Source organism: Mobula birostris, chromosome 3, assembly GCF_030028105.1.
Source record: "Mobula birostris isolate sMobBir1 chromosome 3, sMobBir1.hap1, whole genome shotgun sequence".
Taxonomy (NCBI): Eukaryota; Metazoa; Chordata; class Chondrichthyes; order Myliobatiformes; family Myliobatidae; genus Mobula; species Mobula birostris.
The window spans coordinates 25,888,173-25,905,107 of NC_092372.1; the positions used below are offsets into that span (position 1 = coordinate 25,888,173).

The window sequence follows — 16,935 nt, forward strand, 5'->3', positions numbered from 1 at the left end:
TTATTTTCATCACATTTCTCGAGTTTTTTTCATAGAATAAGTTTTAGTTCATAATCAAGTCTAAAAATTGTAATGCAGTAAGCTCACTAATCGAACTTATTTACTTTACTTGAAGTGTTATTTGTAAATTTTTAAAGGAATAATACAAGTACAAACAAATTATAAGTACAAAATCTGCTTTTTTAGTTATCTATATTAACCAGTGAGTCCGTGCAGTGATGCCTGTACGCCACTGGGGTTTGGGCAGTCGTGAAGGTCCTCTATCTGTGACAGTGTTCAGGGTTTCTTTCATCATGTTAGTAGTTTCCTCTTGGTTTTCTCTACTGTCAGTCATGCAAGTTCTGGGTGGGGTCTCGGGAATACCGTCGCATTCAGATGTAGAAGAATTCTTCATTGCTGTTTCCGTAACAATTTTGTTTAACCAGTCAGGGTTGTTAGCCCTGAGCGGAACCCCGATACCTGGAGTGGTGGACCACTCTTAATCTGTCCTCTGTACCCTTTGACCTGTTTGGCAAGGGTGACCCTACCAAGAGCTAAAGCATAATGCCCTGACCCCAGCCAACATTGCTCATTGAGGCACGCAAGCCTTCAAACTGTGACAAGGTTGGTGGTCCTCTTGGAGGATCTGTATTGAGCTATTCAGTTTAGATGTTCTTAAATCCATTGTCCTACATTTTTGTCTTCTATTTTATGCAGGATCAATGTAATGCAATCACAGAAGATGTAACCAAGATGCTAGATGAATATAACAAAATGGTATCCTTTAATTTATAGTATTCATAATTCTTTTATACAGTTCCTCAGATTATGTTGCTTGTGGAGAATTCTAGTTCATTTAGTACAACACTATTAGCACTGCAGTAGACAGCTTGAAGCAGACTTGCCTGCCTCTTTTCAAGTTGCCTCGTGTAGACTGTGGGTGATGGAGGGAAATTGCATAGTCTTGAACTCGAGTTGTGATTTAGACCCTTAAATTTTAGTTGAGGCTGATTCTGCTTTTTTCCATTTCGAATCAACATTAGTTGGTAGAAGATTCAGCATGTTATTGTACCATTTTTAGTAAGCACTTTTTCCTTAAGTTCATTCCACAATACCTTTCCCCATGACTAAACATTACATTCTCCACATGCCATTTGAACTTTCTGGGTTTTAACCCCTCTACAATTTGAACAATGAATCTCTAAATGAAACTGAGTTTCATCTGTATTTCCAGCTGGTTTATCAAAGGAAAGTTTGGATTCATATAGGTACATCTAGTAAGAAATGACGAGCAGAAATGGGGGGGAAAAAAAACTTTCAATTTTGCCTTGTGACTCTATCGGCAAAGTGTTCCTTAAGATAACTAGCAACAAATAATCTGGACTGAAGGATCCCAAATTGGGATACTTGTACCTTTGGGTGTGAATGGCAATTGTTGAGGCTCAGTAGAGAAAAATACAGTGCAGTGGAGGGGTGGTGTGTGAAGATGCAGAGATGGGTGAGAAGTACCAGAGAATAAAGAGAAGGATGGATGGAAGGTGGTCAGGAAGATGATTGGACAGTGGTGTAAATCAGACAGATAAAAAAAAAATTGACGCTTTAGGGATTAATTTACAAAGCAAGTACAGTCAAGGATATATTTATAGCTTGGTGAACCTGGTACGTTTTATGCTTTGAAGCAAACTGGGAAATTCTCGTTCTTTCTGGAGTGAAATGACCATGAATCTCTGATAGTTCTGATCTAATGTCATTTCATTAAAGATACATATTAAAGATAAACTTTGAAATCAAGGTGTACAGGTCACTGAGTGGGGGAGCGGGAGCAGTGGATGTAGTTGAACGACTAGAAAACCATCAGTATCATGCTTTTCTGTCATGTGAAGTCAGGTCATCTGCAGTGCATTAAGAAATGCAAGTTGATATGAAATACATCTTGTGTTTATATACTACTTCCTTTCCCACAAATTCTGTAAGAGCTCATTTTATTCCACATCTCAAATTTTTGTGTAATGATTTGTGAATTCTTGAAGAAGGAATTTCTGTTGCTCGAACAGCTGTAACGCGAGGAACAGCTGCAGGTGACTGTTTTGGTACTGTTATGGAGAATAACCAAGGAATCTTCCTTTAATTGTGATTTAATGAATGTAATTTAATTCCTTTTGTTATTGATTTTCTTTCCCTTGCATCCTTTCACAATCTTTCCTTTTAAAATCTTTCTTCCACTTTCTCTGTATTTTAAAACTTGTTTTCTACTTGTGATAGATTAATAAGTATCAGTTTGACAAATTAATTCTCTTTATGGCTATAGCCTAAGCTGCTCAGTATTTCCATTTTCTCTTTTAATTATTTCAAATGCTCTGCATTTATCATATGTTGTTTTTGCAGGGAATTTCATCTTTGAGTTAACACCTGATCATTATTCTGTAATCCAATAATCTCCTTTTGAGGATGACGCAAATACCTGTCAATTTACCTTAACTGTGTTGCTCAGATTCTGCTCCTTTCAAAGCAGTTTGTTCAGTGGGAAGACATGCTAACCAAGCTTGAAGCTGCAAAACAAATAAAGCCACCCTCTGATTGACATTATGTAGTGTGGATGAAAAAGAAATGTGGGAGAGGAGCAAACGATTCTTAATATTCACATAACCTTGTATATGTAATGAGTAATTTAAAACATATACTGTTTTACAATGTGTTCCCTGTAAAGGATTTTAAAATCTTTTGCAGTAATATAATTGGCATTAAATGTGATAGTAATTAGAATGACAGATGAATACCTTAGTGTCACATCTGCAAGTTTACATTACAATATTTAGAACTAATGATATTTAAAATTGAAAAAAAGTACTGATGACTGACTGTCGCTTTCCTTTTGTAATATTTAAGTCTGGAGTGCAATTTTTGTTTTGTGAACCTCTGTGTGATTTAAGAATTCTTCAGTTTACTCTTGAATTAATTATCTAGGGACTTGTATATATATATATATACACAAACTAACATAAACTTAATCCTTGCCTGTGTTTTGCATCATTGTGGTAATCATACATTAAGCTGCACTTCTACCATAATTCACATGTGAATGGATGTCTTAACAATTGTGTCCTGGATGATAAAATTCCACTTTTCACCAAATTTAAACACAGCATTAGTTTTACAATGAGAAGATGTTTTTAGGGCATTTCAGGTCAACCCATACAAGGTCAATCCGTTTATCTCACTTTCAAGTGGATGTACAAGCTGGCAAAGCCCCTGGTTTTACCAGCCATTAAAGGTGATAGAAAATCAGAAAATTACATGTCAGCCATTGTGATTCTGAGATAATCTTTGTCAGTCATTGAACAAATCTGATTTTTCAATGAGAAAATCATTTTTAGCTTTGCTTAGTGGTGTAATGAGAAAGCAAAGCAAAACCCCTAAACCCCTCAAGACTTGATTTGAAAGTTCAACTGCATGGCTTTTTTGTTATTGCAATCCCTTGTAAATGTTTTCATTTCTTGGAAAAATGCCTGATTCTTCATCATTGCTTGATTGATTTCCAGTTCTCCAGAGTATTCATTCCACGGACACTTTCCAAGTGTATTTTGCCCCAGGAGTCCTGCAGTGTAACTGGCTTGTGTCCATGGGATCATCGTATGATCATTCACATATCTGCACTCTGCTCTTTGGGACTCTGCAAAGCCATTTATTGGAATCTGATAAATTAACTTCCATTGGTTTATTATTATCATCACGCAGTGAGAGTACAAAGCTTGTCTTGCATACTGCTCATACAGAGCAAATTATTACCTAGGTATGAGGTAAGACAAGGTAAAATATTAACAGAATGCAGAATAAAGTCTTAACAGCTGTACAGAGAGTGCAGTGCAGGTAAGAAATAAGGTGCAAGATCTTAATGAGGTGAATTGTGAGATCAAGAAACCACCTTATTGTACGAGCTAACCTTATAACAGTGGGGTAGAAACTGTTCTTGAGCCTGGTGGTACGTGCTTTCAACCTTTTGTATCTTCTGCCCAGTGGGAGAGGGGAGACAAGGGAATGTCCGAGGTAGGTGGGGTCTTGGCTGCTTTACTGAAGCAGTGAAGTTTAGCTGCAGCAGTTCTTGCCTGCTCAATTGCCACAGAGCACAAGTAATTCCTGTAAAACTGGCGTCCTTAAGGTTCCCCTGTTGTTTTGAAGGCATATTTTTTTGCAGCAGATTTGCTCAATTTCTTTATAAAGGGATTATTGGACGCTAATATTTTTTTTCTCTACAAAGCACTTACGGCCTTGTGGATTAGATTGTTAAAATATATCCAGTTTTTCACTGAGTATCTCTCTTAGTTATTCCACTTTCCCTGCTTTTCTGCTGAAGCTCAATTTTGTAACATTGAAAGACTTCCAGTTATGTTCACGCAATCGGCCATATTGGATACAAGAGCCACAAGAGAGGTTCAGATCTTAACCAGGCAGTGCGATGAGAAGGATCTTATAAATAAGGCTGTACGTATTCTCTGGTAGCACTCATACACTAGCCAGTATTAATCAGGAGGTTTTCATGGTAATTTAACTAGTAACCAAAGCTTGGGTTGAAATGTGTGATTGACCAGAACATAGGGATTTCAAAATTTGAATTGCTGAGGGTGACTGTATTTATGAAGGCAAGGGAGTGGCTGGGTGTAACTGAGTGCAAATGTGTTCTTTAAGAAGGACAGTTTCTGCGACTTATACTGTAGCAAGTATTGTGACTTTTTGTCGGCGATGCCTTGGATTCATATACATGGTCATATCTCTTTGACTACCCTGAAGTTACCACTAATTTTTACAGCCTTCTAGAGAATGCTGCTGTAAAACAGTATCTATGCATGCAGTGGATGAAAGCCTACAGATTGTTTTACTGTCTAAGAATATTGTAAAATCGCAAACACAAGAAAATCTGCAGATGCTGGAAATCCAAAGCAAGACATACAAAAATAAAATGTTGAAGAGCTTTTACAGATTTGCTGGAATCATGATGATATTTAAACTTTTAGACTTGGTCCATTGAATATTCAGATTAATATACTTATCATGTACATCAAATGTGGAAGTTGCATTAACAACCAACATGAACTAAAGATGTGCCGGGGGCAACCTGTAAGTGTCGCCACACATTCTGGCGCCATTATAGCATGCCTACCATATTCGCAGAACACACAAGCAACAATGGAACAGCAGTAATAAAGCAATAATAGCAAAATCAAGCCCCTTACCTCCCACCCACACATAGATTGTCCTCCAACCCCAGCATAGGTTGTCTTTGGCCTCCAGCTTCTAGATGAGTCTGACTCTCAGACACTGTGCCATCGACTTCCCTGGCAGACTCACTGATAGTCACATTTGAGGTGGACAGTAAGGTGAAACAGTAAACGTAAGTTACCTGTGAAAAGAATAGTTGAATGGAACACCTTGGGAGCAAACTACTGGAACTCAGCTTTAGTAGGTTTACTGCAGGCATTCAACCATGAGCTGGAACAGTCCTGAAAATGACTAACATAACTGCAAAAAGGTGGCAAGTCGTAGGCAGCCTACTGCTAAGACCTGCAGCTTCCATAAGTATCATCAGGACAAAATAGTGATTTAGCACAGTTCCTCACCTAAGATTTCCCTATCCTAAAAACGTTCTCTGCCAAGATTGACACACATACTTATTGACAGACAAGCTTAACGACCCCCAGCTAAAGCTCATCATAAATGCACAACTACTATAGTATTTTGTTGAAATGTTTAAAGAAATGCCCATGAGAAGGTAAGGTAGAGTCAGCAACTTTATTATTATTCCTGTTGTCTAAGAATGTTATGACTCTATCATGGATAGTAGGGGTATGGAGAACTATGGTCCCAATGCAGGTTGATGGAAGTAGGCAGTTTAAATGGTTTTGTCAAGGATTAGATGGGCCAAATGGCCTGTTTCTGTGCTGTACTTCTCTAAGAATGTAACGTTTATTGGCTCAGATACAAGAAACCCATGAAGAAATGCTCATATGAATAACCAATGAAAATTCTCTCAGAATGGAAACAATGACAAAGATCTCAATCTCCTTTACACCTCATGTAAATACAACTGCGTTTAAAAGAGACTAGTCAAGTGGTGCACAAGGTTACCCAGTGTCCGGAGAAATCCTAATCTAGCTCTGCAACTAGGTTTTTCCTCATTGGGTGACTACATGCAGTTTAAAAGTCACTGCCCAAATCACTATGTTTTGGTACATATAAATTGTAAGTTTTCATCATCATTATTATGTGCCATGTCGTATGGCATATGTGATAATGGTTTCATGACCATGATTGTTCTTGGCAAATTTTTCCACAGAAGTGGTTTGCCATTGCTGCCTTCTGGGCAGTGTCTTTACAAGACGGCTAACCTCAGCCATTATCAACACTCTCCAGAGATTGTCCACTGCCTGGTGACAGTGGTCGTATAGCCAGGGCTTGTGATACACAGCAGCTGCTCATATGACCATCCACCACCTGCTCACATGACCCTGATTGGAGGGGCTAAGCAGGTGCTATACCTTGCCCGGGTAACTTGCAGGCTAGCAAGGGGAAGAAGTGCCTTACACTTCCTTTGGTAGAGAAGTATCCCTACCCCACCACTCAAGGGTATATGTTATGTGCATTAAATTAATGATAGTGTAAGCTAATAGTGTGATACACCAGCTGTGTGATGAAAAATGCACAACACCACCTTTTTCACCTCAGACAGTTGAAGTTTGGTATGGGCCCCCAGATCCTAAGAACTTTCTACATGGACACAATTGAGGGCATCCTGACTGGCTGCATCACTGCCTGGTATGGGAACTGTACCTCACTTAATCGCAGGACTCTGCAGAGAGTGGTGCCGACAGCCCAGCACATCTGTAGATGTGAACTTCCCATGATTCAGGACATTTACAAAGACAGGTGTGAAAAAGGGGCCCGAAGGATCGTTGGGGACCCAAGTCACCCCAACCACAATCTATTCCAGATGCTACCATCCAGGAAACGGTACCGCAGCATAAAAGCCAGGACCAACAGGCTTCTTCCACCAGGCCATCAGACTGATTAACTCACGCTAATTTGAGTGTTTTTCTATGTTACATTGACTGTTCTATTTGTTATGAATTATTATAAATTACCATGATTGTACATTGCACATTTAGACTGAGACGTAACATAGAGGTTTTTATTCCTCATGTAAGAAATAAAGTCAATTCAATTCAATACATTTATGCCAATGGGAAACTATGAATAAAATTCTACTGTTTCTGATCTGCAGTCTGCAGAATTAATTTTATGGCTAGATCTTTAATCACATCATGACCAGAAATCCTAAGTTTCTCTGTCGAGATTTGTTCATATCTAATGCACAGATCTTGCATCCTTAACTTCCATCTAGGATAATGACAAACAACACACACAAGTGCTGGAGGAACTCAGAAAGCTAGCAAGCATCTATGGAGAGGAATAAACCGTGAATGTTTCAGGCTGAGAACTTCATCGGCATCGGAAAGGAAAGGGGCAGAAGCCAGAATAAGAAGGTGGGTGGGGTGGGGTGGGCATGTGGAAGGAGCACATGCCAGCAGGTGATAGGTGAAATCAGGTGATGAAAAGTTGGAGGGTGGATGAAATAAGAGACTGGGAAATAATATGTGGAGGTGATAAAGGACTGAAGAAGAAAGAATCTAGTGGGAGGGGATAATGGACCGAAGAGGAAAAGGAAGGAGGATCAGCTCAGAGAAAGGTAAACTGAAGAGTCCTCCAAAATTGGCAGTGGTAGGAAGCAAAGGGTTGCTTTTCAAATGATAGACCTGTAACCAGTGGAGAGCTGGAGCTGTGTTCTTTATTGTTACTCAAGCAGTATATATTGATGGCTTATAAGAGAATGTCAGTGACACAAATGCTAAATTTGCAGGTGCACAGAACCCGGCTGCTTTAGTGAACAGTGAAGAAGGTTACAATGATGTCTAGCTCAATTGGGAAAGTAGGCAAGAAAATGTCTGATGGAATTTAACTCAGCCAAATGCATTTTGGAAGTTGGGCCAGGTCAGGGCATAGTATAATGTGAAAGGCAGGGTCCTGGGGAATAACAAGATTGTGGCGGCTCCCTGAAAGAAATGACACAAGTTGACAGAACAGTGAGCAAGGCATATTGTCTGCTTACCTTTTTTAGCTGAGGTATTGAATATGGGAGTTGGAACATTGTGATAGAACTGCATAAACTGTTGGTCAGGCAGAACCTGGAGTATTGTGTGCAGTTCTGCTCTGTACGCATTCAGGAAGTATGTGATTAAGTTAGGGTGTAGAAAGGAATGTTACTGAATTGGTGGGCTTCACTTAAAAGTAGAGAATTGATAGACTCGGAATGTTTTTCCTGTAGCAAGAAAGGTGACCATAGAGGTTTATAATATTATGAGAGGCTTGGTTAGAAAAAATAGTAACAGTATTTTTCCTACGGTAAGGGTCTCTCAAATTAAAGGACATAGGCTTAAAGAAAAAAGACTTAAAGATGATCTGAGGAGAAAATCTGTCATGCAGAGCTGCCAGAGGAGGTACTACAGGCAGATATGTTAATAGACATTTGGACAGGAAAGGTTTAGAATGAGTGACACACAAAATACTGGAGAATCTCAACAGGACAGCCAGCATCTGTGGAGGAAAATGGACATTCAAGACAATTCATTGGGACTGAAAGGTAGAGGAGAGATAGCCAATATAAAAAGTTGGAGTGACAGGGAGGGAGTAAGAGATGGCAGGTGATAGGTTGGTCCTGGTGAGGGGAAGTGTGGACAGATGAGGGAGGTGAGAGTAGGAATGGCTTCAGAAACTAAGAGGTGATAGGTAAAAGTGAGAAAGGGTTGAAGATAGTGAAATCTGAAAGAAGACAACAATGGATCATGGAATAAAGGAAGGGAGGTGATGAACCAAACTGGTGGTAGATGGAGAGGGTCAAGGAGTTGAAAAGACATAGTGATTGGGGTCAGATGATCAGGAGAGGGAAACAGTGGCAGAGAGGGTGCAGTTACCAAAAGCTGGACAATTCCACATTAATTCTGCCAGGTCATAGGCTACCCAGGAAGAATATGAGATACTATTCCTCTGGTTTGGCCGGCTGATGGCGTAGTGGTATCAGCGCCGGACTTCGGAGTGAAGGCTCCCGAGTTCAAATCCAGCTGGCTCCCTTGCACGCTTTCCATCCGTGCTGGGTTGAGCATCGAGCTAGCAACTCGGCCTCATAGAAATAAGAAAGCCTGCTAAAAATAAAAACGCTGTCATGACGGCGTCCTGATGACTCCATTCGGAGTTAAGGGGTTTCTTCTTCTTCATCTTCTTCCTCTTCTTCTCATTCCTCTAATTTGTGTCTTAGCTCAATTTCTCATTCCTCTAATTTGCATCTAGCTCAACAGCAGAGGAGGACAAGGGCAGCAAAGGGCATTACAGTGGGGTTGGGGGTATAAATTAAAATAGCATGCGATTGGGAATTCCAGATGGTCATGGTGGACAGAGTACACGTGCTCAATGAAGTGGTCACCATTCTAGTCTCACCAGTCTAGAGAGGCCACAAGGGGAGGACTGGATACAATAAGTAACACCAGGAAATATGCATGTGAAAGACTGGCTCACCTGAAAGGGCTACAGTTGTCCGGAGATGATGGTGAGGAAGGAGTTGCAGGAACAGGTGTAACTCCTTCTAAGGTTAGAGGGGAGACAGGAGGGATGAGAGGACCAAGGAGACATGAAGACATGAAGGTGTGGGAAGGGGAAGATGTGGGTTGGTGTTTGGATCACGTTGTAGCTGGCAGAAGTTGTGAAGAATGATACGCTGGATACATAGGCTGATGGGTTAATAGGTGAAGACCAGGGAAACTCTGTCCCTGTTGTAGTTGGAGGTGGTGGGGATGGCTTGAGAGCAGAAATACAAGAAATAGAGGAGATGAAGGTCAGGGCTACATTATTAAGAGTGAGGGGGAGCCCCGTTTTCTGAAAAATGGATGACATCTCAGATGTCCTGGAGTGGAAGACCTCATCTCAAGATACATTTAAACAAATGCAGCAAGATGGAGGAAATAAAAAAGAAGAAATGGCGTCCTTACGAGTGACAGGGTTGGAGGAAGTGTAGTCAAAGTTGCTGTGCTTGTTAGAGAATCGGTGGAAAATCTGCTTCCTGGGATGATAACAGAGAGATCAAGAAAGGGAAGAGAGGTGTTGAATTAATCTGTATCTGGGATGGAAGTTGGTTACTAGGTTCATAGAGTTGATAAATTCCACTCTGGTGCAGGAAGTGACATCAATGCTTCACCATATAGTTAATGTAAAGGGAGGCATAGCAGGGGCACCTGTGAGTGCCCATGGCTGCACATTTTATATGGAGAAAGGGGAAGGAGACAGAAGCGAAGTCGTTCTGCCAGGTGGAGGAGGGTAGCTGATTGGTTCTGTGCTCCAGTAGGAAATGGAGAACCCTAAGGCCTTTCTGATGTGGGATTGACATGTACAGAAACTGGATGTCCATGGTGACAGTGAGGTGATGGGGGCCAGTGAACTGAACGTTGTTGAGCAACTAGAGGTGAGCATATGAGGTGTCATGGATATCGTTGGAAAGGGACTGGACAAGGGGATACCAGATGGAGTTGAGATACAAAGAGATGATGTTATTAGGCCAGGAGCAGGCAGACACAATGGGCCTACCTTCAAAGTTTTGTTTGTGAATCTCGGGTGGGAGGAAGAAACGGTCATTACAGACTTGGGAAAAAAATCAGGTTGGAGGCTGTAGAGGGAAGATCTCCAGAATTGGATTTGGAATTTGAACTAGTTAATTGTTGTCATATGTACCAAGATACAATGAAAAGTTTGTCTTGCATACTATTCATACAGATCAAATCATTACACAGTGAATTGAGGTAGAACAAGGTAAAACAATGCGTGCAGGTAAATGATATGGTGCACGATCATATCTAGGCAGATAACAAGAGGACATGAGTTGAGAGTTAAAGGGCAAAAGTTTAGGGGTAACATGAGGGGGAACTTCTTTACTCAGAGAGTGATAGCTGTGTGGAATGAGCTTCCAGCAGAAGTGGTTGAGACAGGTTCGATGTTGTCATTTAAAGTTAAGTTGGATAGATATATGGACAGGAAAGGCATGGAGGGTTATGGGCTGAGTGCAGGTCAGTGGGACTAGGTGAGAGTAAGAGTTCAGCATGGACTAGAAGGGCCAAGATGGACTGTTTCTGTGCTGTAATTGTTATATGGTTATATGAAGTCAGGAGTTGAGCTTATTGTACTAGGGAACTATTTAGTAGTCCTATAACAGTGGGGTAGAAGCTGTCTTTGAGACTGGTGTCTGGGGTGGTATGGGAGACAGTGGCCTGATCATCTTGGTCCAGGGAAGGGTAGGAGGAGTTGTCCAAGAGATGGCATCTTGCGTCTCCTAGCTGAAAAAGGCCAAATATTAGCAAATAGAGTTGGCATAGATAGGCATCTTGGTTGGCATGGGTGAGTTGGGCTGAGGGGAGTGTTTCTACGTTGTATAACTCTGTGAACGTAAACAAATAGATAGCTAAGAATGGAACTAGACAGGGTATGACTCATGCAGAGGTGGAATACAGGAAACATTTTAGAAAAGGGTACTATGGTAAATTGTGCAAGGATATCAAGAAGGATAAAGAAAGAGGACATTACAGTTATATATTTTATAATTTATTACTTAGCAACTGCAGTTCAGATCATGTGATGGGATTGGAACCTCCCAATGAATTTGAATCATAAAATTTCACATGTTGGATAAATGCACTTTATATGTATATGGGCATCAAGTGAAGTGAGAAGTTAGTTTTGTCTAGTGAATCAGGACCTGCTGTTACTCATATTCCAGACTGATAAAGTAACACTATGATTTGGGTGAATCACTGGATAATTTCAACTTTTGAGGAACTACAACTCAGCCCAGAGTTAATACTTTCATGAGCTGAAGAAAGAAATGTAAAGATAATCATACAGTATGTAGACAATATTCATATAATTGTTTAAAGCTAAACCTTGAAGCTTAGTTGTTTGAGGGAAAAGTTTGTGCAAGACTCAAACAGAACTTTTTAAGTATATGTTATTAGGAAATAATTTTATATAGATGAATAGTATCTAAAGAAATCTCATACGGACAGTACTGCAATCTGATGGAAATCTTTAGGTATCTGAACTTCTGGAAGTTGAACGCAATTCTGTGTCGGCTGCCCCTATGTATTAAAAGGTCAAATGTAAAAGCTGAAAAAGTAACCTCTCACGACATTTTTCAAAGAACATCAAGCATTTCAGAAGGAAATAGTTTCAGAAGCATTGTTCTTTCTGTTTCTTTCATGTAATCTTTGAATCAGCTCCATCTGCTTCTTGACCTCATCCAGGATGGAGTCACACTTCCTAGCAGCCTCTGATGGAGAGATCAAACACAAGCGGGTTTTGCCTTTTGAGTAAAAATATTTCTTGAAAGATTATTCCAGATAATCTGTAGAGAGTTACACTACAGTGGTAAATAGTCATCATCGGAAGTTAAATATCTTAGTTTTTCTAAGTCAAAAATGATAGTGAAATTAAATATCGGGTAGTATGGAAATCCCGAGGACATATTAAAGGACAGATATACTGTGCATTTATTAGTTGTAGGATCAATTATTTGCAATTTTCCATGTTAAAAATTCAGAATCAGTATCAGGTTTATTACCACTGACATATGACTTAAAATTTGTTGTTTTCTGGCTGCAGTACAGTGCAATATGCAACAACGGTTCCATCTGCCATTTTCCTGCCCATTTTTCCAACTGGTCTAGCTCCTGCTGTGTTTTGATAGTCTTCATTACTGTTCACTACACCCCCAATTTTGGTGTCATTCGCAAACTTGCTGATCCAGTTTAACACACTATCATCCAGATCGTTGAAGTAGATATCGAACATCATTGGACCTAGCTCTAATCCTTGCGGCACACCACTAGCTATAGGCCTCCGGTCAGAGAAGCAACTATCTACTACCACTCTCCAGCTTCTTCACAAAGCTAATGTCTAATCTAATTTACTACCTGATCTTGAATACTGAGTGAGTGAACCTTCTTGACCAATTTCCTATGTGGGACCTTGTTGAAGGCGTTGTTAAAGTCCAACTTCCTCAAACTCTATAAGATTAGTTAACCATGACTTACCACACACAAAACCATGTTGACCATCCTTAATCAGTCTTTGTCTATCCAAATACTTAAATATCTGGTCCCTTAGAATACCTTCCAATAACTTTCCTGTTATTGATGTCCAGCTCAGCAGGCCTATAACTTCCCGGCTTATCCTTACAGCCTTTCTTAAACAACGGAACAACATTAGATAACCTCCTATCTGCCAGCACTTCACCTGTGCTTAGGATGTTTAAATATCTTTGCTAGGACCCCTGCAGTTTCTGCACCAGCCTCTGACAGGGTCTGAGGGAATACCTTATCAGGACCTTAATTTGCTTCAAGACCAGGTACCTACCTCCTGCAACTTAGGGGTGACAAGCACCCTGTAGCTTCTATCTATCACCTCCTCATTCTCCAGTGTGAGCCAAAGGCCATTGAGTTGCAGCTCCAGTTCCTTAACATGATCTCTAAGAAGCAACAGCTATATGCACTTGGTGTCTCCCAAAGTTACCACATACAAAGGACATAACACCAACTCTGGACTCATTCTCAGCACACTAGCTACATGTGAAAAGAAAAATAAACTTACTGGAAATTTATTTAGAGCCTGTGCCCGTGCTTGTCCAAGCCTGTTCTGCTGAGCCAAACACTGTCCACTCACACAATGCCGCGCCAACAACAGCTCAGAAATAGTTCAGAAACTTTTTACAGACTTTTCCCCCACTCAAGGCCAGAACACTTAAGGAGAGTCTTCAACACCAAGGTGTTCCACTGAAACCAGATAGTGCCGATTTTGGTGCAAGTTTAATAAGAAAATCCTCCAGAGCTTACAGGTGTACATGAAATGGAGGGAACTGATCATATTGGTCAACGTCCAATAATAGCAGCATTATTGGATATTGCTCCTGGTGCCGATCAGTGCTGTATCCTAAGCTCAATTATCTTTTGCTATTTCATTGAGGGGTTTAATTGTAAGATTATTTGTCACGTGTACACTGAAGCATACAAGGAAATAAATTGTTTGTGTCAATGGCCAACGCAGTCTGGGGATTGTACTGGGGGAGACCACAAGTGTCATCATTCTTCCAGTGCCAATATAGCTTGCCCACAATTTACGAACCTGTACATCTTGGGAATGTGGGAAGAAACCCACTCAGTCACGGTAAGAATGTAGAAACTCCTGCTGGACAGCAGTAGGAATTGAAGCCGATGGATAGTCTTACAGCAGCCACGATGCTACCATGTCATCTGATTCTGTGTGAGATTTAGAGAGCAAAGCTCAGAAGATGAATTTCAACATCAGCACCAAAGATGAAAAGAGCTGATTGTGGACTTTAGAAAGGGTAAGACGAGAAACACATAAAGGAATCAGAATTGGAGAAAGTGAGCAATTTCAAGTTCCTGGGTGTTAATATCTCTGAGAGCGTAACCTGGACACAACGTACTGATGCAGCTACAGAGCAGGCAAGACAGCGGCGATATTTCATTGGGAGTTTGAGGAAATTTGGTCTGTCAACTAATACACTCGAAAACTTCTACAAATGTACCATGGACAGCATCCTGATTGGCTGCATCACCAGCTGATATGGGGAGGGGGGGGGAAGCGGGGATGCTACTGCACAAGACTGAATAAGTTGCAGAAACTTGTAAGATTAGTCAGCTCCATCATGAGTACCAGCCTCTGTTGTATCCAAGACATGTTCAAGAAGTGGTGCCTTCGGAAGGCGGTGTCCATCGTTAAGCACCCCCACCACCCAGGACATGCCCACTTCTCATTGTTGCCTTTGGGAAGCAGGTTTCGAAGCCTAAAGGCACACACTCAGTGATTCAGGAACAGCTTCTTCCCCTCTGCCATCCGATTTCTAAATGGACATTGAACACATGAGCACTACCTCACTACTTTTTTTATTTCTGTTTTTTTGTACTACTTATTTTAACTTAAATGTTTAATGGACATATTTAATTCAGTTTTTTCCTCTATATTTATTTATCATGTGTTTCATTGTGCTGCTGCCATATAGTTAACAAATTTCATGACATATGCCAGTAATGTTAAACCTGATTCTAATTCCAGCCCTCTCCTCTATTCAGAGTTAATCTGTCCATGCAATCTGAAAAATGCTTTGGAAAATTTCCAGGGTTGGGCTGTATGTAAAGATCTCATATACTCAGTACTTGCCAATCCAATGACAAGAAACTCAACATCTTCTGTCCATGCACAGAAAAGAATGTTAACCATGTGGAGTATTTCTTTATGGACTCAGAACATTTTTATGTCTCATTTTTTGAATTTTATATGTTCTGTTTTCAATTAGCTTGCATTTTTGAATTTGTCAGAACAGAGTAGTTTCATACTATTGACAAGCAGCTGCGTAGGTCTTAAGTTCTGGAATTTCCTTCCTACCTCTATCTCTTCCTCCCCACTTTCAGCCTCGTTTACTCCCCGTAAACAGGTAGCATTAATTTATAGAATGGAGATTCTGGATTATTTATAAATATGCATAATACCAATTTTTCTCTGACACATGCGCACTGACCCTGACATTGAACAGCCTGTGAATATTTTTGGTTTTAGGACTACACTGACATACTTTTTTATTTTTTGTCTAAAAGATAAGATTATATTTACATTATTTTCAGCTGGTATAAAGCAACAATATATGGGATTTCCTATTCCAAGCAAGCCTTCTGAAGTTGGTTTTGCAGGAAATGAAACAGGCAAATATATCCTGAGAGATCACGTTGCCTGAATAAGCTTAATACCCTTGATTTTTAAGGTCATAAATTTAAGGCTCCTGTTGTTGATAGTCTGATAATAGTACAGAGATAGAACAGTACAGCACAGGAAAAGCCCTTTGTCCTACAATGTCTGTGCTGAACATAATACCAATCCAAACCAAAATCATTTGCTTGCTCATAGTCTATGTCACTCCAGACCTTGCCTGTCCATGTGCCATTTGCTTGGAACACACTGCCAGTGAAACTGGTGGAAGCAGTTATTCACTTTATTAGGTACAGGTGTGGATTGTGGCGTGGTCCTCCACTGCTGCAGCCCATCCACGTCAAGGACCAACATGTCGTGCATTCAGAGGCACTCTTCTGCACACCACTGTTGTAACACATAATTATTTGAGTTACTGTTGCCTTCCTATCAGCTTGAATCAGTCTGGCCGTTCTCCTCTGACCCCTCACATTAACAAAGCAATTTCACTCATGGAACTGCCACTCACGGGATCTTTTATTTTTGTTTTATTACACCATTCTCTGCAAATTCTAGAGACCGTCGTGTGTGAAAATCCCAAGAGATCAATAGCTTCTGAGTTACTCAAACCACCCCATTTGCACCAACAATCATTCCACAGTCAAAGTAGATCACATTTCTTCCCCACTCTGATGTTTGGTCTGAACAACAACTAAACCTCTTGACCATGTCTGCATGCTTTTATGCATTAAGTTGCTGCCACTTGATTGGGTGATTAATTATTTGCATTAATGAAAAGGAGTACAGGTAACCTAATAAAGTGGACACTGAATTTAATTAGCAATGTTGATAATTATATCTGCTTCCAAACCTTCCCTGGCAGCAGATTCCAAGACCTACAACTCACTGTGTGAAACAACACTTGCTGAAGCCTTTGACCACTTTGCACCACAATGGTTTTTGATTTTTGTTTGAATTATGTTTAATTTATGTTTTTCTTGTGAATGCTGCTTATATGATGTTATGCCCTGTGAAACTGCTGCAAGTGAGTTTTCAAATGCACATGTGCCTACATGTACTTGTGCATGTGACAATAAACTTGACTTTGACTTT

The 16,935-nt window shown here is 40.3% G+C and overlaps 1 protein-coding gene across 1 annotated transcript in view; it reads left to right on the plus strand.

Moving 5' to 3' along the window:
• The window catches only part of dctn3 (dynactin 3 (p22)), a 24,136-nt gene extending 16,925 nt beyond the window's left edge, over positions 1 to 7,211 (plus strand). Inside the window, exons 6-7 of the mRNA XM_072252360.1 lie at positions 697 to 756; positions 2,471 to 7,211. Of these exons, the coding sequence (XP_072108461.1) occupies positions 697 to 756; positions 2,471 to 2,560 (150 nt within the window). The 3' untranslated portion in view covers positions 2,561 to 7,211. The remainder of the gene's footprint in view (positions 1 to 696; positions 757 to 2,470) is intronic.
• The last annotated feature ends 9,724 nt before the right edge of the window (positions 7,212 to 16,935 follow it).